The sequence below is a fragment of the Geotrypetes seraphini genome, chromosome 13 (assembly GCF_902459505.1).
Source record: "Geotrypetes seraphini chromosome 13, aGeoSer1.1, whole genome shotgun sequence".
Classification (NCBI taxonomy): domain Eukaryota; kingdom Metazoa; phylum Chordata; class Amphibia; order Gymnophiona; family Dermophiidae; genus Geotrypetes; species Geotrypetes seraphini.
In genome coordinates, this window is record NC_047096.1 from 79,087,853 (window position 1) to 79,108,561 (window position 20,709).

The following is a 20,709-nucleotide window of genomic DNA, read 5'->3' on the forward strand; positions in this document are numbered from 1 at the left end:
CCTGGCAGGGGAGGGAGCAGGGTACATGAATATTAAACACCGCCCCCCCGTTCTTATATTCAAGTTAACCTTTTTTCCTCCTTTTTGGGGAGTGAAAAGGGTACTTCGTCTTATACTTGGATTGACTTATATTCGAGTATATATGGTAATTTAAAAAAAAAATCAAACTCACATTTGAGCTCCACTTGGATCATAGAGTTAGGGATGATCCAAAAGGGAACTTTTGCTGTTACCAGTTTGTTTGTTTTTTTTTAACTGACCCGAGTTCTTGAGTCACTTGCTTTACTACTCCTGGCTGCTTTAGGCTGAGATTTTATGACTTTGTTCTGGGTGTAAGTTTCTTACACTTTTGTTCAGCTAAAGCAGAACTGACGAAAAAGTTCTTCTTAATGTATGCCAAACTGCTCTTAGAAAAAGTTTCTGAAGTGTACATCCCTGGTGAAGTTGACCTGTACTCAGACTTCTTTGCTACTAGTAGGTATCATTTCTATAATGCTATTAGATGTATACAGCACTGTACTTGGCAAAACATTTACGAGTCCCATAACATAAAATTAATTAAATATTTAATTTATTAATTTCTTTAATTCAATTCATATCCTAAAAACTAACAAAATTTATTTCATCTACATTTAAAATCTAACATAACATGTAATACAAAGTGCAAAGTGCTACTAATAACAAAATCATAGGCTGGGGAAAGCTACAGGTACTATCTAAAGCTTTAAAATAGAGTCCTTCAATCAATCTTCAAGGTTCTTAATGATGTTAAGTTATGAAGCTATTCAGGCCCAATGAAGCTTATGGTATTCTTGGTATAGCATTTTAATGAATTGAATATCAGTAATTGACTATATTTACCCTACTTTGTATAGTTGTGTAAGACATTTAAGAGTCCCTGCTCCATGAAGCTTACATTCTAGTCATGATATACAAAGAGGCTTCAGAACATTGACGGTATATATTATAAAGCAGGGGTGTCCAACCTGTGGCCCAAGGGCCGCATGCGGCCCCGTGAAGTATTTTGTGTGGCCCTGGTCGAGGGCGATGCAGTGTTTTCCTCTGCTGCCCCTGGGTGTTTACCGTCTTGCTGGCTCGCTCCTCTGTCTTTCTGCAGCGTTTGCGCATTTATGCGGCCCCAGAAACATTTTTTTCGGCCAGTGCGGCCCAGGGAAGCCAAAAGGTTGGACACCCCTGTTATAAAGGCTCTGATCAGAGAGTGGTAAGGTTTAACAATTAAAACACCCTTAGACATGTAGGTTTTCAGGTTGGATTTAAATATGGCCAGACACAAAGATCAGAAAAGTTGTTTCAAGGACATAGTGCAGCAAGCTGAAAAGTGCTGATTTGAAAACTGATGGTGAGGGGTACATCTCAGCACCACATGTCCATTCCACATGCAGGGGCTAGACCGAAGAGTACTGAAATACAACTGTATAGCAAATATAGATTTCCAGTCACTTCAGGGTGCGCTTGGCAGACCAACAGAGCTAAACTGGGACCAGTCTGGGCCAATCCAAGCCCCAATCATCACATTTCTGGTGGGAACTTTATAAAATAATCTGTTGTAAATACAGTACCACTATCACTGTCTCTCTCTTTCTGTCATACACACTCACCCTACCCAGCATCACCTTCTTTCTTGCCCAGACCCAATCGCATTGCTCTCTCTTACACATGTTGCGCTCAGTAATTATTCTGGTTGCACCTGCCAATCCTGGCCTGAGGAGACACCACCCACACACATATTCCCTGTCTCACTATGTTTCATACTCACATGATGATTCAGAATTTTATTAGAATAGCAATGTGTACAATAAATTGCAGAAATGACAACATTCACTACTGTTTCTAGTAAGATGATATCTGACTTGGGGATAGGATACAACCTTTGGTTGAGGGTTTTCCTCCTTTCTCCACGATTAGTTTTTAATCCTGTCTCTCTCTTTCACATAGCTTATCTAACCCTCTCTCTCTCATGCAATCTCTCCAGCAAAGGCTGCCCGTCTCTCACAAACATATATCCTTCTCACCCTGCCTCTCCTCATATAGATCCTGCAGCAATCCAATCTTTTTTTTTCACACACCACCCCCAGTTCACCTTGTGTCTGTCTCACACCCATCTCTATAGCTTGCTCTGACAAATTCATCTCCACTTATGTTTATCTCACACACAGAATAGGTCTTTCAAACTCTCACACAGACATATGCCATCTCATTATCACTCTCTCACCACACATGTCTCAAACATTTTCCTCCTACACACACTCCATCTTATCCTTGCATGCACCACACGGTTATCACATTCTTCTCTCATATAGGCAGATTACCTCAGTGTTCCTTCTATTCTTAGTGGGATTCTTGTATATACTCTTGCCATGGCACATACGGCTTTCACAGTCTCTCACAAAGTCAAGCTTATGCTTTCATTCATACAATTTCATCTCTGCCTCTACGCAATCAAAGAAAAGATCAACCAGTTCTTCTGGGTCAATGGTAATGCTTCTTTCAAGTAAATCCTTCATGGTCTGCAGGCTCTGCCATTCTACATTTTGCATCATCTGCTGAAGCTTCTCCGACTCTTCCTGGGTAAAGAAAAAAAACAAAACCCTAAGCTGAAAGTGACTCGCTAAGAGGGACTTTAGAGCTACTCTTGGGAAGACACACATAGAAGAGCAAAGAAGCACTTGTGCTCTTATCACAGAATAACAGGAAGGATTCTTCTCCTTGTCCAAAGTATCCATATGGGCATACTTGGAGCTCAGTGCAGCAGAACCATTTGTGGGGGATAGGGTGACCAACTCTCGCTTAGTTCCTGGGAACTCCCATATTAGAGAGCTAACGAGTTAATTTTTTTGGATCCTCCCAGTTTAATTCTGCAGCATCAACGGACAAATACATATAAGTTAGGACTAACAAACATGCAAATTTATACAATTTTATTCTATATTATGACCTATATATTATATACCAGGGGTGCCCAATAGGTCGATCGCGATCGACGGGTAGCTCGCCAAGGCAAAGTGAGTCGATCACCCAGGACTCACTTTGTCTTGGCGATCTATCGGGCCGATCAGTCTTCCTCTCCCCGACGTCAATTCTGCTGTCGGAGAGGAAGTTCAGGCCAGCCAATCGCTGCCTGGCTTGGCAGAACTTCCTCTCCGACAGCAGAATTGACGTCGGGGAGAGGAATGCTGGTCGGCCCGAAGCAGGGAGAGCATGGGGCGGCGTCGGCTTTGGGGCCTGTTATCCATTGGTAGCGGTTTGGGTCCTGTTCCCCGATGGCAGCGGCAGTGGCTTGGGGAAGGGCAGGGAGACAGAAGGAAAGAAGAGAAACAGAAAAAAAGAAAGGGGGCATGAAGAGAGAAAGAAAGAAAAGTCAGGGAGAGAGGAAGAAAAAGTTGGGGGAGGGAATGAGGTGTGGAGGAGAGGAAGCATACAGGCTGAAAGAAAGATTGGATGCACAGTCAGAAGAAGAAAGTGCAACCAGAGACTCATGAAATCACCAGACAAGGTAGGAAAAATGATTTTATTTTAAATTTAGTGATCAAAATGTGTCTGAATTTATATCTGCTGTCTATATTTTACAATATGGTCCCCTTTTACTAAACTGCAATAGTGGATTTTAGCGCAGGGAGCCTATGAACGTCGAGAGCAGCGCTGGGCATTCAGCGCAGCTCCCTGTGCTAAAAACTGCTATTGTGGTTTAATAAAAAGGGAGGGGGGTGGGTATTTGTCTATTTTTGTATGGTTGTTACTGAGGTGACAGTGCATAGAGTCATCTGCTTTGACCTCTTTGAAAAAACCCTGGACAAGGAATGATAATTAACAATTCTATGCGTTGTGTTTTGTTTTTAATTTTATTGTTGGTAGATCATTTTGACTTGGTCATTTTAAAAGTAGCTCGCGAGTCAAAAAAGTGTGGGCACCCCTATTATATACTAACCCCAAAACTGATTTTAATCCAAACTTCTGCTTAATCATTTATGAACTAAGTTTAAAATATTTATGAATTATATTAAATATGAAATGAAATGATGACGCACTAAACAGTTTAGATAGACAAATGTAGCACGAAGTATGGTGCACTTTATATTAATAGGAACAGATAAAAAGAAAAAATGAGCCAATAAGCAATGTTACTTACCTTAACAGTTGTTATCCAGGGACAGCAAGCAGCTATTCTCACTAATGGGTGACGTGATCCAACGGAGCCCCGATGCGGACACTTCTTTGAAGAAAAACTCGAAGTTTTGAGTCGCCCGCACTGCGCATGCGCAAGTGCCTTCCAGACCAGGGCGTGTCTCCTCAGTTCAGATAGCTAGCAGAGAAGCTAACCCAGGGGAAGTGGGTGGGACGTGAGAATAGCTGCCTGCTGTCCCTGGATAACAACTGTTACGGTAATTAACATTGCTTTATCCCAGGACAAGCAGGCAGGTATTCTCACTAGTGGGTGACCTCCAAGCTAACCAGAGAGGGATGGTGGGAGAGTTGGCAACTTAGGAGAATAAATTTTGCAATACAGTTTGGCCAAACTGTCCATCCCGTCTGGAGAAGGTATCCAGACAGTAGTGTGAAGTGAAGGTATGAACCGAGGACCAAGTGGCAGCTTTACAAATCTCCTCAATCGGTGTTGATCTGAGGAAGGCTACAGAAGCTGCCATCGCTCTGAACTTATGGGCTGTGATTTTTCTGTCAAGGCATAGCAGAGTGAGATGCAAGCTGCCATCCAGTTAGAGATGGTGCGCTTGGAAACGAGATGGTGCGCTTGGAAACAGGGCGTCCCAATTTGTTCGGATCAAAGGAGATGAAAAGTTGAGGAGCAGTTCTGTGAGGCTTGGTGCGTTCTAGATAGAAGGCTAAAGCACGCTTACAGTCCAGAGTGAGAATGTGGCTTCGGAAAGAACACTGGAAGCACGATGGATTGGTTGAGATGAAATTCTGAGACAACTTTAGGAAGTAATTTCGGGTGCATGCGGAGAACCACCTTGTCATGATGAAATACTGTAAAAGGTGGGTCCGCAACCAAGGCTTGTAGCTCACTGACTCTTCGGGCAGAAGTGAGGCCAATGAGAAATACCATTTTCCAAGTGAGATACTTCAGGTGAGCCTTGTGAAGAGGCTCAAATGGAGGCTTCATAAGTTGTGAAAGAACAACATTGAGGTCCCAAACCACTGGAGGCGGTTTGAGGGGAGGACTGACATGGAACAGTCCTTTCATGAATCTGGAAACCACAGGATGAGCAGATAGAGGTTTCCTTGAAGAGGCTGATGGAAAGCAGCGATTGCACTGAGATGAACTCGTATCGAGGAAGATTTGAGGCCAGAATGAGACAGGTGCAAAAGATAGTCCAAAACCAAAGACAAGGAGGAGTGTTGAGGCTCCTGGTGCTGAGAGACACACCAAACAGAGAATCTAGTTCATTTCTGGTGGTAGCATTGCCTAGTAGCAGGCTTCCGTGAAGCTTCTAGGACGTCCCTCACTTGTTGGGAAAATTGTAGGGGGGTCACGTTGAGAGGAACCAAGCTGTCAGGTGTAGAGACTGCAGGTTGGGGTGAAGCAGAGATCCCTGATGCTGTGTAAGCAGAGATGGAAAAACTGGCAGGAGGTATGGCTCCCTGCTGCTGAGTTGGAGTAGAAGGGAGTACCAGGGTTGTCTGGGCCACCGTGGGGCAATCAGGATCATGGTGGCATGGTCTGACTTCAGCTTGACCAGAGTTTTCTGAATGAGAGGAAATGGAGGAAACGCATATAGAAAGCGATCCGTCCAGTCTAGGAGGAATGCATCTGCCTCGAGGTGCTGAGTGGTGTAGATCCTGGAGCAGAAGTGAGGCAGTTTGGAGTTGTGGGGGGCTGCAAAGAGTTCCATCTGCGGCGTCCCCCAAAGGGAGAAGATGTGATGAAGGGGCGTGAAGTTGAGAGTCCACTCGTGAGGTTGAAGGAGACGGCTCAAGTTGTCTGCTAAGGCATTGTCCGCCCCCTGAATGTAGACCGCTCTGAGGAAGGTGTTGTTGCGAGTCACCCACTCCCACACCTTCAGAGCTTCCTGGCAGAGGGAGGCCGATCCCGTGCCTCCCTGCTTGTTCACATAGTACATGGCGACCTGGCTGCCTGTGGGAATGAGGACAACCTGGTTGTGAAGAAGGTGTTGAAAGGTCTGGAGAGCGTTGAAGATCGCCCTGAGTTCCAGGAGATTGATGTGGCACTGGCGGTCTGCGCTGGTCCAGTACCCCAGGGTGCGGAGGCCGTCCAGATGAGCCCCCCAGGCATAAGTCGACGAGTCAGTCGTGAGGACTTTCTGATGGCGGGGGGTTTGAAACAATAAACCTCTGGAGAGATTGGAGGATAGCATCCACCAGCGAAGAGACTGTTATAGAGCAGGAGTGACCTGGATATGTTGAGTCAGAGGGTCGGACGTCTGGGACCACTGAGACGCCAAGGTCCACTGAGGAGTCCTGAGGTGAAGTCTGGCAAACGGAATCACGTGTACTGTAGAGGCCATGTGGCCTAGCAGGACCATCATCTGTCTCGCCAGGATGGAAGGGCGAGAGGACACTGAGTGGCAGAGGTGAAGCAGAGCCTCCATGCGTGGGGGAGGGAGGAATGCTCGGAGTTTGGTAGTATCCAGAATCGCCCCGATGAAGGGGAGAGTCTGGGAAGGCTGTAGATGGGATTTTGGGAAGTTTATCTCGAACCCCAGATGCTGTAGTAACCAAATTGCCTTCCGAGTTGCGAGGGTGACTCCTTGAGACGTGGAATCCTTGATGAGCCAGTCGTCCAGGTATGGGAACACCTGGAGGCCATGGTTCCTGAGTGCAGCGGCTACCACTACTAGGCACTTGGTGAAGACTCTGGGGGATGAAGCCAAGCCGAAGGGGAACACTCGGTATTGCAGATGAAGATTTCCCACCCGGAATCTGAGAAATTGGCAGGAGGCCGGATGAATGGGGATGTGAGTATAGGCCTCCTTCAGATCCAGAGAGCATAACCAATCGTTCTGCTCGATGAAGGGGTACAGGGATGCCAGGGTCAACATGCAAAACTTTTCTTTGACCAGAAATTTGTTGAGCACCCTGAGGTCCATGATGGGTCGCAGATCGCCCGTCTTCTTCAGAACAAGGAAGTACCGGGAGTAAAACCCCTTGTTCTGTTGGTCCCGAGGGACCGGCTCGACAGCCCCAAGCTGCAGCAAAGCCTGGGCTTCCTGAAGAAGAAGGGCGGTCTGTGTCAAGTTGGAAGGATACTCTCTTTGAGGATGTTCCGGAGGGACCTGGTGAAATTGAAGGGAGTATCCCTCCTTGACGATGGAGAGGACCCAGAGGTCGGTGGTGATAGATGACCATTGATGGAAAAAATGTTGGATGCGACCAGGTGGAATCAATGAAAGTGGCAGAGCGACAGAGGTTATGCTCTCTTTGAGACAGTCAAAAAGGCTGAGGAGCCTTGGGGACAGCAGATGGTTGAAGCTTTTGCTGATGTTTCTGCGGGTGCTGTCTCTTCACAGGCTGTCATATGGGGGGAGCCTGTTTTGGGGGGTAACGCCGCTGGTAGATCAATGGTGGGCGTGATTGATGAGGAGGAGCAGGCCTGGGCTTCGGACGCAGGATGGACTGGAAGGACTTCTCATGGTCCGAGAGCTTCTTGGTTACCGCCTCGATGGACTAATCAAAGAGGTCGGAGCCGGCGCATGGAACATTGGCTAGCCTGTCCTGGAGGTTGGGGTCCATGTTGATGGTCCGCAGCCACGCCAGCCAGCGCATGGCCACCGAACATGCTGCAGCCCGAGCCAGCAGTTCGAAGGCATTGTAGGAGGATTGCATAAGCTGTACCCAAAGTTGGGATAACGAGGCCAGCGCCTCCTGGTACTCGAACTGAGCCCTAGGATCCACGTAGGGCATAAACTTCTGGAGTACGGACAAAAGGAACTCCAAATATGTTGTGAAGTGGAAGTTGTAATTCAGAACTCTCGAGGCCATCATGGAGTTCTGGTAAACTCTCCTGCCGTACCGATCCATGGTCTTTCCCTCTCTACCAGGTGGGATGGAAGCGTAGACCTGGGAGGGATGGGACTGCTTCAGTGAGGACTCCACCAAAAGGGATTGGTGGGAGAGCTGCGAGCCGTCGAACCCCTTATGGTGTCCAATTTACTCGGCACTGCGGGGATCGAATAAGGTGTCTCGAGGCACCGTGCGAAGGTTTGGTCCAACAGCTTGTGTAAGGGAAGCTTGAGGGACTTCACAGGTGGTTGAGGGAGGCGCATAGTCTCGAGGTATTCTTTCGAGAATTTGGACCCCGTATCCAGGGGGATGTCCATGTCATCGGCCATCTGTCGAAGGAACGAGGAGAAGGACAGTTGGTCGGCTGTTGCATGGCCCCGGGACGGGCTCGATGAGGTCGAGTCCTCCGGATCCATGGGAGACAGGGATCGAGAAGGTGAAAGAGATCCCATCGTGTCCTCGAGTTCTGGCATCGGTGGAGGAGTAGTAGTCGGTGGCGAATACTCCAGGAATGCTTGCTTCCGATGAGGTGAGGCCTGTCTGGATGAGTGCCTCGAGGAGTGCCTCGATCGGTGATGCGGACTGTGTCGAGAGGTCGGCCTCGATGGACGAGGCGAGTAGATCTTCGCCGAGGCCCCCAGGTAGTGGATGGGGCTGGAAGCGGTCGATCGAAGCAGGGGTGGTTTCCGTAGAGGCTCGAACCCTGTCGGGGTGATCGGCTCCAACGGAGGCACTCGCAAAGACTCTGCTCCTTGCATCGATGGAATCGGCTCCAACGGAGGCACTCGCAAAGACTCTGCTCCTTGCATCGAGTGAATCGGCTCCAACGGAGGCACTCGCAAAGACTCTGCTCCTTGCATCGAGTGTATCAGTTCCAATGGAGGCATGGGCAAAGATTCTGCTCCTTGCGATGCATGCTTTGTTGCCAGATCAGACACTCGCAGAGACTCTGCTCCCTGTTGAGAGTGTGTTCCCCGCTGTAGCACTGGAGGGGGCTCGACCCCGCGGGAGGCCTCCATGTGCCCAGGCTGGATTTGGGAAAGAAGCTGAGGCCCCATCGTGGTAAAGACCTCAATGAAGTGCTTCTGTAACACGGTTTGGAACGAGGCCGGCAAGGATGGATCCGCATCTGAAATGGGACCACCTGCGCGGGCCTCGCGTTCCCTCGGAGCAGTGTGTGAGTGCTTGGACTTGGCCTTAGGCACTTTTAACACTAATGGGGGAATGGGCTGCTGGGCTACCTGATCTGAGGAGGTTGAGGAAGGCATTGCAGTGGGCGCCGGAGTCTGAGCCGGGACAAATGAGGCGGGCTTGATGAGATTCGCGCCGCAGAGATGGTAGGCTGTGGAGTTGCAGATGATGTCGAAGACGAAGGTCCCTTCGAGGTTGATGGCTCCGTCGAGGACTCCATGAACAGCGATTCCCACAAGACGCAATGGCGCTTGAAAGCACGTGCGGTGAGTGTGGAGCAAGGCCGGCACAATTTCGAGAGATGTTCAGGCCCGAGACACCGAACACAGCGTCGATGAGGGTCCGTTAGCGAAATCGCGCACTGGCACTTGTCACACTTTTTAAAAATGGGATAGGCTGGGACATAGGCCGAAAAAACTCCGCCACAAGATCGAAGCCGCGGGGCTGCGGCCACGTGGCTTGCCCGGTCGAACGGAACGATGAAAATTTTTTTTTTTTAACAATAAAACACGACGAAAGTCAGCGATTAGGATAAAATAAAACCCAAACCGCAGACTTTGAAGGCACAAGTGAAGAAAACTTCGCGCAGAGGGTCAAAGACGAACTTCTCGGCTCCGCGGAAAAGTAAGAACTGAGGAGACGCGCCCTGGTCTGGGCGGGAAGGCACTCGCGCATGCGCGGTGCGGGCAACTCGAAACTTCGAGTTTTTCTTCAAAGACATCGGGGCTCCGTTGGATCACGTCACCCATTAGTGAGAATACCTGCCTGCTTGTCCTGGGATAAAGGATATTACCATATAAAGCTCCCACTAAAAGACGTTTTGATGAGGTGGAGTGGTGGGGCTGAGGCTCTTAAATTCTTTGAAAAAACTATATCCGCTTGGAGTTTTGAAATATTTAAACTGTGCCCTCTCGTTACCTCTCCAAAGTAGGGAGAACGAGAGGGCACTCTTAAAATTGAAAGGGGATAGATTCCGTACAAACGCAAGGAAATTCTTCTTCACCCAGAGAGTGGTAGAAAACTGGAACGCTCTTCCGGAGTCTGTCATAGGGGAAAACACCCTCCAGGGATTCAAGACAAAGTTGGACAAGTTCCTGCTGAACCGGAACGTGCTCAGGTAGGGCTAGTCTCAGTTAGGGCACTGATCTTTAATCAGAGGGCCGCCGTGTGAGCAGATTGCTGGGCACGATGGACCACTGGTCTGACCCAGCAGCGGCAATTCTTAGTTCTTATATACAACATAAATTAATTGTTTTATTTAATATTATCCATTCCATGAACATTTGTTGGAGTGACACGACTAAATCTCCCTTAGATTCATGGCCAACAGTTGGTCACTCTGGTGTGGAGAGTAACTTCAGCTGCAGCTGGGTTATCCAGTGCTAGCTGCAGTTGTATTACCTGGCTGAATGCTCTGCTCTGGATGGCTGCCTGATGCTTTTTGTACAGCTGGTGTCTCCGATCAACTTTGGTTTGAAAACGGGGGATGATCTTTGCTGGGTCCTGATCACCAAAGCAAGGAGACATGACCATTGGAACAGGAGTTATACAAGGAGCGAAGATAAAGGGCTTAAACACAGACCTGTGAGGGAAAGAGGAGAAAACTTTGATGTCTCTACAGAGCATATGGGCACAGAGCCCTATTTATATAAACAAAGACCAATCTCCAAAGTTCCCATACATTTGCATGAATTTACCTCTACAACTTTCTCTCAGACATATACATATATCTCCCCCCCCCCTCCAAAATCAATATAGTTCCCACATATACTCATCCATCACTAGAGAGGTCCATAGATATAACATAAAATTCAGTAGCAAAGCTAATGAATCACTTTGTATCTTTAAGGGGACGGGAATAAATTACCTTCACCAACTCCTGCAAATACTTTTATTGGGTGACTTTGTTGTATGAGGTCTATCAATCTAGATTACAACTTAAGTATGAAAGGAGGTGAAAAGGAAAATTCATAGTGGCCACACACTGCCCAGGTTAAATTGGTAATCATCCTTAGCTTAAGTAGTACAGCTAAAGAACCTTCTAGCAAGGGTGGCTATAAATAAATCTGCAACCCCTAATGCACCCCTGATGCAGCTATAAGTAAATCTGCAACCCCTAATGCACCCCTGATGCAGCTATAAATAAATCTGCAACCCCTAATGCACCCCTAATGCAGCTATAAATGCATCTGAAGCCACTGAATCAACCATGATAAATCTGTTCATAAACCCAGAGCAAGAGAGATCACAAAAGCTAAAGAAAAAATGAAGACAACTACAATTAAGCAGATCCCTGAAGATACTTTTTGAAATAACGTACTACTACATTAATGCTACAATATCTACATTTTAAATAGAAATAGTTTACAAAGAGAACTCACCAAACACCAGAAGAAAGCAAAGTTGCTTACAGAGGTTCTTTGCAGACAGCAGAGAAGTGCAACTGCACTTCATGGTGGTGACATCGACAGAGCCAGTATATTGGAACTCTCCTGCAGCTCAAAGAAGCCTTTTTAGCTTCTCTGCCTACAAAAGAGTTTCCAAGCTACCACAAGTTCCTCCTCCTGAAGTCTGTCAGGGATAGGCAATTACAGTCCTCTAAAGCCCCAGACAGGTCAGGTTTTCAGGATATCCACAATGAAGATGCAGGATAGATTTGCATACTAAGGAAGCAATATATGTAAATTTATCTTATGCATATTCATTGTGGCTCTCAAAGACAGGAACTGCCTACCCCTGGTGTAAGTTACCAAGCTAGTGATATGCTGGGAACTATTTGCTGGAATTTTCTTTTGCACATTTTGTTAACATTCATTTTCTTATAATTTTGCTTGTTTATTTTCAAGGAGGAGAAAGGGCTACATTGCCCTGCTGTCTACCAGAACCCCTAGTTACAGATAAACATCTTCACTTTCTCTGTAGAAAAGCAAGGGGAATGTGGTTCAGTAAATACACCTTGTTGGAGTGTTGGTTGGCAGCCTGAGGATGGAATGGTGGTAACATGTGTTGTGCAGTATTCTGTGAAGTTAATGGGCACAGAGGTTATATAACACTGCTTGATCAAAAGACCACATCTCAGACTCATGGCAATATAAGTTAAGAGTCAAGTGGCCACTTTACATCTGTTTTTAATGGGAGTTGCTCAAAGTTAGAAGTGGCTTTGGCTCAGAGCTTGTGGGCACCAAGTTGACCAGGTGGTTGAACAATTGATTGGATTTAACAGGTGATGCAGTCAGATACTAAGGTAGAAAGTTTGGCTCAGAGCTTGTGGGCACCAATTCGACCAGGTGGTTGAACACTTGACTGGATTTAACAGGTGATGCAGTCAGATACTAAGGTAGAAAGTTTGGCTCAGAGCTTGTGGGCACTAATTCGACCAGGTACTAAGGTAGAAAGTGTACCTCTGGTAGTACCTGGCTTGTTGAGACTGTAGGTGACAAACAGATGGGAAGTTTTTCTGAGATTTTAAGTGCCTTCTATGTGGTTTATAAGTGCACATATAAAGTAAAATCTATAATTGGATCGAATGTGGACCTGGAAAGGTCTTCAGAAATTACCTTTGGTAGAAACTGGAGAAGTGGGTGGCAGACAACTCTGCTGTGAAAGAACTATACAGTATATACAAGATGTAGGCATGAGTGCTTGTAGCTCACTGGTTCTCCTTGTGGTGATGGCCCACCAGAAAGTTGGCCTTTCATGTGGGGTATCTCAGAGGTACAAAGAGGTCCCACAGTAGGGTATGAAGAGTGTTGAAAAAGAGATATTTTGGATTTCTGAAACCTGCTTGGAAACCCAGCCCTAAATGAGGAGCGACGCATGTTTGAAGACATGCAGTGCCACCAGTGAACCCTAGACAAAACCATTAAAATTGGTGAAACGGATCCCGTCAGGCTTTGAATATCTGCATCTTTTTAAGATAAGTGATAAAGTCTCTTTGCTGGGTTAAAATAATTTTTACAACAACAACAACAAAAAAGATGAATAAAGAAATATTGAATGCAGCAGGAGAGTTTTAGAATAAGGAGGGGGAGGTTTAGAGATCTATGATGGAAACTGGGAACCAGTCTTGGTGTAAGATTTATTTACCTATTTCCAAGCAATGGATGATGTCTAAGAACTATTGGCTGACTTGTTATTAGAGCAATCAGTTGAGAAAATCATATCTGCCTTGGCCATTAGATGGTGACTTAGATGATTTGGGCCTTATCTGTATATTTTCTGTAGTACTCTTGGAAATAAAAGGGAATTTCAAATAAAAGCATACGTTAGTTCCCCACTCTACAAATTAGCAAAGAAATTGTGTGCAAACCTATGTGGACTTAAATAGAGCAGAAAAAGGACATTATATGAAAATTCAAATAAATATTGGGGAATTCCAGAAATAAACTTAACAGGTGCTGTGTGCTTTAAAGGTAGAGGAACCACTTGTGAGGAACCAAGTTCCTCTACTGCCAACAAGCTCAAATGGTTTTTAAAACTCCATCCTGTCTGTCTTGCTGCACCTTATGTCCCTCTGGTGGTGATAGGTCTGCTAACATTTCCCCGATTTTGAAGTATTTCCATGGGTTACCAATGCAGTAGCAGTGAATTCAGTTCAAGGTATATTCCATTACTTTCAAAAATACTGCATTAGGATCAGCTAGGATATAAGGGAACCCCAGGATTGATACGTTTCGAGTGATCTTTAAGACTGATTTGTTATTCCAGGGTTGAAACCTGCTAGATTTGTGGACAGATAGTTGGTCAATTATATTGTCTATGCCAGATAAGAACATAAGAAATAGCCTTACTGGGTCAGACAATCTAGCCCAGTAACCCATCCTCACAGTGGCCAATATGTTACTGGCCGTATTGAGGTGGAAGAAGACATCTTTTTCCTAACAGGACCTACGGCGATAAGAGGGCATCTGCTAAAATCAGGGGTGGGAGATTTCATGGTGACACTAGGAAGTATTTCTTCACCGAAAGGGTGGTTGATCGATGGAATGATCTTCCACTTCAGGTAGTAGAGGCCAACAGCGTGCTCAATTTTAAGAATAAATGGGATAAACATGTGGGTTCACTTCGAGGAAGTGCTTAGGGGGGTGGGTTATTCGAGTTGTTTGGCCGACAGTCCTTTTCTGCCGTCATACTCTATGTTTCTATGTTAATCCAGGTCACTAGTACCTGGCAAAACACCAGGGCACTCTTTGGCTTCCCCAATGTCTGTCTCAATAACAGACTACGGACTTTTCCTCCAGGAAATTATCCAAATCTTTCTTAAGACCAGCTACGCTATCCGCTCTTACTACAACTTCTGGTAGAGAATGATACAAGAACAAAGTCTGTCCCCATCCTCACTATGTCTCCTCAAACTCCATCCCCACCCTGTCACCAAAACATTACAAAATCTTATTTGTACGAAAAGTGAGCGACTGTCCTATGGTGGATCTAGTGCAGTGGAGTTTGAGTTTGCATGGAAAGGTTGAGGATAGGGATAAACTGTCCCCATGTCATTCTCTATGCCAGGCAATGCCTTGTGGCGTGTTCATTACTCTAAATTTCAGAGATAATTAAAGACATCGTTGTTTGGGAAGAATGAGAGTGGTTAGAGAGAAGATGGTATTGGTTGATGCAGAAATAGGTAGGCTGGCTGTTTTTAATGCTATTATTGTCTGTCATTTTATTATGAATGTTTATGTTGTTGCACTCTGCCTTGAACATGCAAGAACTAGGCAAGCTATAAATTGAAAACACATCTAGAACTTTCTCTTGCAAGCACACACAAATATCTTCAAATGTAGCGTCAGCCGTCAGAGCCAGACAGCAGTACTAACATGGAGGGGTCTGGTGTAGCTGTGAAAAAGTGGACACAGGGTAAGGTAGGATCCTGAGGAAGGAGAGACACCATACTGGCTGTGGTGCAGAACCCTTCTGAATCCATACAAATCCCGCTCTCTTTGTTACGCAGGATGTCCATCATTGTTTCTATGGTGATCAGACCTGGGAATGAAGAAAAGCAGAAAGAAACCATACAGATGCCAGAACAAGTTAAATTCAGCTTCCTGCTGGCTGACTTCTGGATCATACCACATACAGAGCAGGCAATGAGCTGACTTATAGGCTCACCTTCATGTTTCTCAAGAAGTTCTCTGCCTGCACAATACCGAGCCTTAGCTGCTTCCATACGGGCTGGCTGATTGATTAGAGAAAAGACGGATGAAAAGTTAAAGTCTCCCTCTTCACTCCACCAGCCCTGATGCCGAGCATGCTTTCGTAGCTCAGTATGCTCAACTGAGATATCGATGGTAATACTCAGCTGGTTGGAGATGTTTCTGGATCCACCTGTAATTAACAAAGCAAAAGGAACTAATGTTTGACTTGAATTTTGCACTTGAATTCTAGTGACAGGTTAATTAGTTAATGGGCAAAAACTGAGCGCTTCAGTTAATAAAAACACCTTCAGCTGTATACTATTATATAAAGAAAACTATAAATGAGCTATGACTCCTACACCACTCCATCACCATTATGACCTCAGAAGTTTTGTTCCAGATAATATTCGTCTTAAAAATATATCTGAGGTATTAGGTACTACACAATTTGTGTCAATTTAGGACACCTGAGGAAGGCTGAGTTTTTGTAGAAACATGGACTATGTAGGGTCTGACTCTCAGTCTCACTTTTTGTGAGCATGTACCATGTGACCTCGTCTCAAGTCTGTTTTCATCATGTCTGCCTTTCAGAATCGATGCTCTTCTTCTTGAGAAAGTCAACACGAAACACGATCTGTGTTGAAGAAGGAATATATTTACCGATGAGTTCAATATGGAATGGAATTTTTGATATAGTTGTGTATTATTTTTTGTACACAAGTTTCACTGAGGGGATTTATTTTGGCTTACTGACAACTGAACAGTTAATTATCTATCTACATCACCTCTTGTGGACCCAAAGCACACCCTACATTTAAGATAAGTAACATACATTTTTGTGCTTGTCCATTTATTGTGAAATATCCAATGATTAGGGAGGTAGGCTGGGTGCAATGATTTGTGGTATAATGTCTACATAAAACTGTTGTCGGTAGGGTGTTTCACTGAGCACTATTATCATTTATTAGATATATTGTTTATTCTTTAGTTATTATAAAGATTTATTTTGTTGCTATTATACATTTTTGAGTAAGAAATCTTGTTTTTAGATTTATTCTCCCGTTTTGTTAGTGTCATGTACCATCAATGACATTTTGTACCTATATAAATCCTGAGGTTGCTTTTATTTGTTTGTTATCTATTTGAATAAACAATATTTCCTGGACATCCAGAGACATGTTCTACTATGTGCTTTCGTATTTCAACTGTCTGTGGAACACCGGTTCTTCTTCTCCATTTGGTACTACCACATGGATCCGGATCCTTCAGTGAAAATTGACGAGTACTACTTTCTGGTTCTGAGTGAGAATAGTGTAACTTGGTCTGATCAGTCACCCTGATTTCTTTTTTTATTTATTTATAAATGCAGAACAAAACAGAGTACAATATATAAGGAAGCCACCAACCTTTTACACAGATGAGAGGGGCCAAAGCTAGTCAAAACAACCAAAGCAAAAAAAGAAAAGAAATAATCCCCCCTACCCCCCTGTAGGTTCTCTAATATAAAAAGAAAAACAAGAAAAAGAAAATATCAGGCTTAGCAAAGGAAGGCCCAACTTGATTAATCCACTGTTCCCTGCCAGTCCATATAAGTTTCAAACTTTGTGAAACAAAACAAAGTGTCCATATTTAAAAGTTTAGACATCAGACATATATAATCCAATTTCACCACGACTTCATCCAAAGAGGGGACAGTAGCTTTTTTTCCAATGTCTGGCCACCACCATCATCTTAGTAGCCATAAAAAAAGGAAGTAGCAAACTTATGGGCCACCCAGGGGGCGAGCATGTAACAAACAATACTCTGCTCGCTGAGGATAGATCATATGAAGTATATCACAACACTTGCAAAATTGCTGGACCAAGCGGAACTGATCTCTGGATAAGACCACCAAATATAGAAGAAGGTCCCTCGCTCACCAAAATGTCTCCAGCACTGCGCACTAGTGCCTGGAAACATCCTAGAAAGTCTGGCCGGGGTCAGATACCAGTGATAAAATATTTTATATCCATTCTCCACCAGTGATAAAGCTATTGATATTTTAAATAAATGGCTGAACACACCCTTCCACTGCAACTGAGAATATGAATCATTCAAGCTCCCCTCCCAGCGAGCTATATGGACTATGGAGAGGTCCCTCTGAACCAATAACACTGTAGAGACAACTAAGGCCTCCACACCCTGTTCCCAGACATGGTACCCTTTCCAAATCAGTTTCTCGCAGTTCCAACTCCTCCCGTCTCTTTGTAGTCACCCTGACTTCTAACATGCTTACTTTGTATTCTCTGAGCTGCCCAGTAGTGTCCTGCAGTTTCCAGCACCCAAGCCTCCTTTCGGTCTGTCAGAAGAAAGGTGTTCTGATAAGTGAAAAAAGCAGGATCTTCCCTGCAGCTACCCCCTTGTCCGTACTGCTCCAGGAGTTGGGTGATGGTATCCAGGGCACCACCTGCTGACAAACTTCTCTCCAAACCCAATCTAAAACCAAAAGAACACTTTAGGAAAAGAAACTGCATTCTCCAAGGGTAACAGAGACAGAACGACAGCATCTCACCTGACCAAGTCCATTCCCAGCAGTGCTTCCCCCTCTGTTACTGGTTCCTTTGTCCACACTGCCTCATTCCCAATGCATACCCCATGCTCATTCGCTCCCATCTCTGCTCCCCAAAGCCAGGCTGGACGGCTCAGGATCACTGCATGGGTGACCTCAACTTGATCCAGTTCCAGGTAGGTACACTGAACGCAGTAAACAAAATGTTAAAGCACATGTATTCACAAAATGCTTAACTGTCACTGCAGTCACAAACCAGCAGAGCCAAGGACATTGTCAGCAGCATAAACCCTAAATAATACTCATACAGAAAGTCAGATATCATGGAAAGCTACCAACTTTTGTTAGTTCCATACAGGCATTCATAGAAACATACGCTACCGAGCCTATCAAGAAAAAACAAATAAAATAAAAACGCACACAAAGAGGCAGAGAGACACTGCAGCCACATAGTCTACTGACCTTGACTTTTGAGCCTTGCGGATGGGCAGCGGCGGGGAAATACACCACCTCCTGCACCTCATCTCGGGGCCGATCTGAATTCTTGCCAAAGATGACAGCCGGGGATGCAGAAGCCGGAGGAAGGGCCACAAAGCAGTCACAAGAGCAGGGTGCAACGAGGTGTCCATCAGCCATACTGGTTGGGAGAAGAAGCAACATCGTCAGCTAACCCCCAGACGCTCTACGGCGAGGACCCCCCCCACCCCCCCCCCCCAGTCAGGGTCAGAGCCAGGCGGCTGGGCTCCGTGAAATTTGTCTGTAAGCCAGCACGGCGGCGCTTATGACCCCGTGACCTTCCCTAAATCCCAGGAGGCCTCTCTGAACTGAACTTTTCAAAAAGACTGGGGTGCTCCTTAACCCACAGAGCTGAACCCTACGGAAATAGTCACAAAGGTCAATCACCTCAACCACTCGCTCCCCTGCGCGACTCCGGCGCACTGTCCAACGTCACACCAATCCCCTGACCCGGGGCTCTCCGGTCTCGTCATAAACTTTCATTGGTTCAGCCGGCTTACAATGGACCAATCACACACGACCTCAGAGTTCATAAGGTCATTTGGGATTTCGCTCGTTGTGCTACAGCAGAACCAAAAAAAAAATTCAGGAAGTTTGCCAGCAAACCCGTTACCCACCCAAAATAAGCCCAATTCCCCCCCCCCCCCCCAAAAAAAAAAACAACCTAGCTGAAAAACTCGCCACCCCCAAAGCCCTTTATTTTCCGCCGTGGGGCTTGAAAACTAGCCCAGCAACGGTCGTCATCTCTCTCACTTACAGAGGCAACGCCCCCCCCCCCAGCACTGCCACCCTGTGGCTGGAGGACCCCATCAACTCTCGAGTCCCAGAGGGAACGTATTCGGGGGTGAGGGTGGGGCCTGGGGGGATCCTTAGGATTGAGTACTATACTGTACTTATCATTTCTATAGCCCTGCTAGACGTACGCAGCGCTGTACATTAAACATGTAAGAGACAATCTCTGCTCAACAGAGCTTACAATCTAATTAAAACAGACAGGACATAGGGGTTAGGGAATTTCTCACAGAGGGAATGATAAAAACCATGCATGGGTATTTTATAAGTGAGTGGGAGTTAGGAGTTAAAAGCAGCCTCGAAAAAAATGGGCTTTTAGCTTGGACAGTGGCGTACCTAGCATATGTGACACCCGGGGCCCATCATTTTTTGGCACCCCCCCCCCCCCCATCTGTACGAAAAACATGATTTTTAGTAACAAGCCACAGTCACACATGAGTACCTAGGAAAAGGCAGCATCTTACATATTGCAGTGAGCAGTACATCAATACACCCATTGTAAAACTAAACAAGCCAGACCAAAACAGATCAATCCTACACCTTCAATCCTAACAGAAAACCATATCTTTCGAACACACAGAAAACACCTTCGCCTAGTATGGAATATGTCATCACAAACTAACCCCTCCCCCTTTTACAAAACTGTAGTGTGGATTTTAGCCACGGTGGTAACAGCTCTGACGCTCATAGAATTCTGAGCATCAGAGCTGCTACCACCACGGCTGGCGCTAAAAAACGCTCCACAGTTTTTGTAAAAGGGGGGATAAAATAGAAATACATAGACAAAGGTTAAATTGAACCAGCAAGAAGCTGCACTCTGCATAAAATGCAACACCACAGAAACAGTGACATATGTCTCCTAAAGCAATAAATAAATAGAAAATTTTTGTTCTACCTTTGTCTTCTCTGGTTTCTGCTTTCCTCATCTTCTTGTTACTGTCTTCCTTCCATCCACTATCTGCCATCTTTCTGCCCCTCCCTATATGGCATCTTCTCTCCTTCTATGCCCCTTCCAGAAACTGTATGCCTCCCCCTTCCATCTCTCCTCTAGACCCCCCCCCCCCCTTTGTTCTGGCATCCATCATCTTCCCTCTGTTCCCTCATGGTCTGACATCTTTCTCCTTTCATCTCTCTTTCCCTCCCCCCTGTGGTTTTTAGCATCTCTCTCTTCTAATTTCCTCCGCTCATATCTAATATCTCTATCTCCTTCCCCGTTCTCTGGCATCTCTCTCTTCCCTTTCCTTCTCTGGCCTTCCTTCTTTATTTTCTGCCTCTGTCTAAATTAAATTCTTTCTAACTATGCAGTTCTCAGTTTCCCTCTTTTCACTGTCTACCCACAGCATGCCACCCCTTTCCTTCACCACTTCCACTATCTCACTAACTCTATGTTCTTCCCCCATCCAGCATATGTCCTTTTTCTTTATCCCTCCTTCCATCCAGTATGTGTTCTCTTTCTCCACTTCCATTCAGCATTTGCTCTCCCTTCTCCCCACTTCCATCATCTGACCTCTTCTCTCTCCCCTTTCTACC

At 45.6% G+C, this 20,709-nt stretch overlaps 1 protein-coding gene across 1 annotated transcript; it reads right to left on the reverse strand.

The window, feature by feature from the left end:
• Window positions 1-1,780: 1,780 nt before the first annotated feature.
• Window positions 1,781-18,935, reverse strand: SCRN2 (secernin 2). The gene is made up of 8 exons (XM_033918419.1): window positions 18,775-18,935; window positions 18,334-18,508; window positions 17,875-18,056; window positions 17,599-17,798; window positions 15,298-15,513; window positions 15,006-15,171; window positions 10,591-10,771; window positions 1,781-2,585 (listed from the first exon to the last, which is right to left on the reverse strand). The coding sequence occupies exons 1-8, from the start codon at window positions 18,858-18,860 to the stop codon at window positions 2,427-2,429; spliced, it is 1,365 nt and encodes a 454-aa protein (XP_033774310.1). The 5' UTR covers window positions 18,861-18,935; the 3' UTR covers window positions 1,781-2,426.
• Between the last annotated feature and the right edge of the window lie 1,774 nt (window positions 18,936-20,709).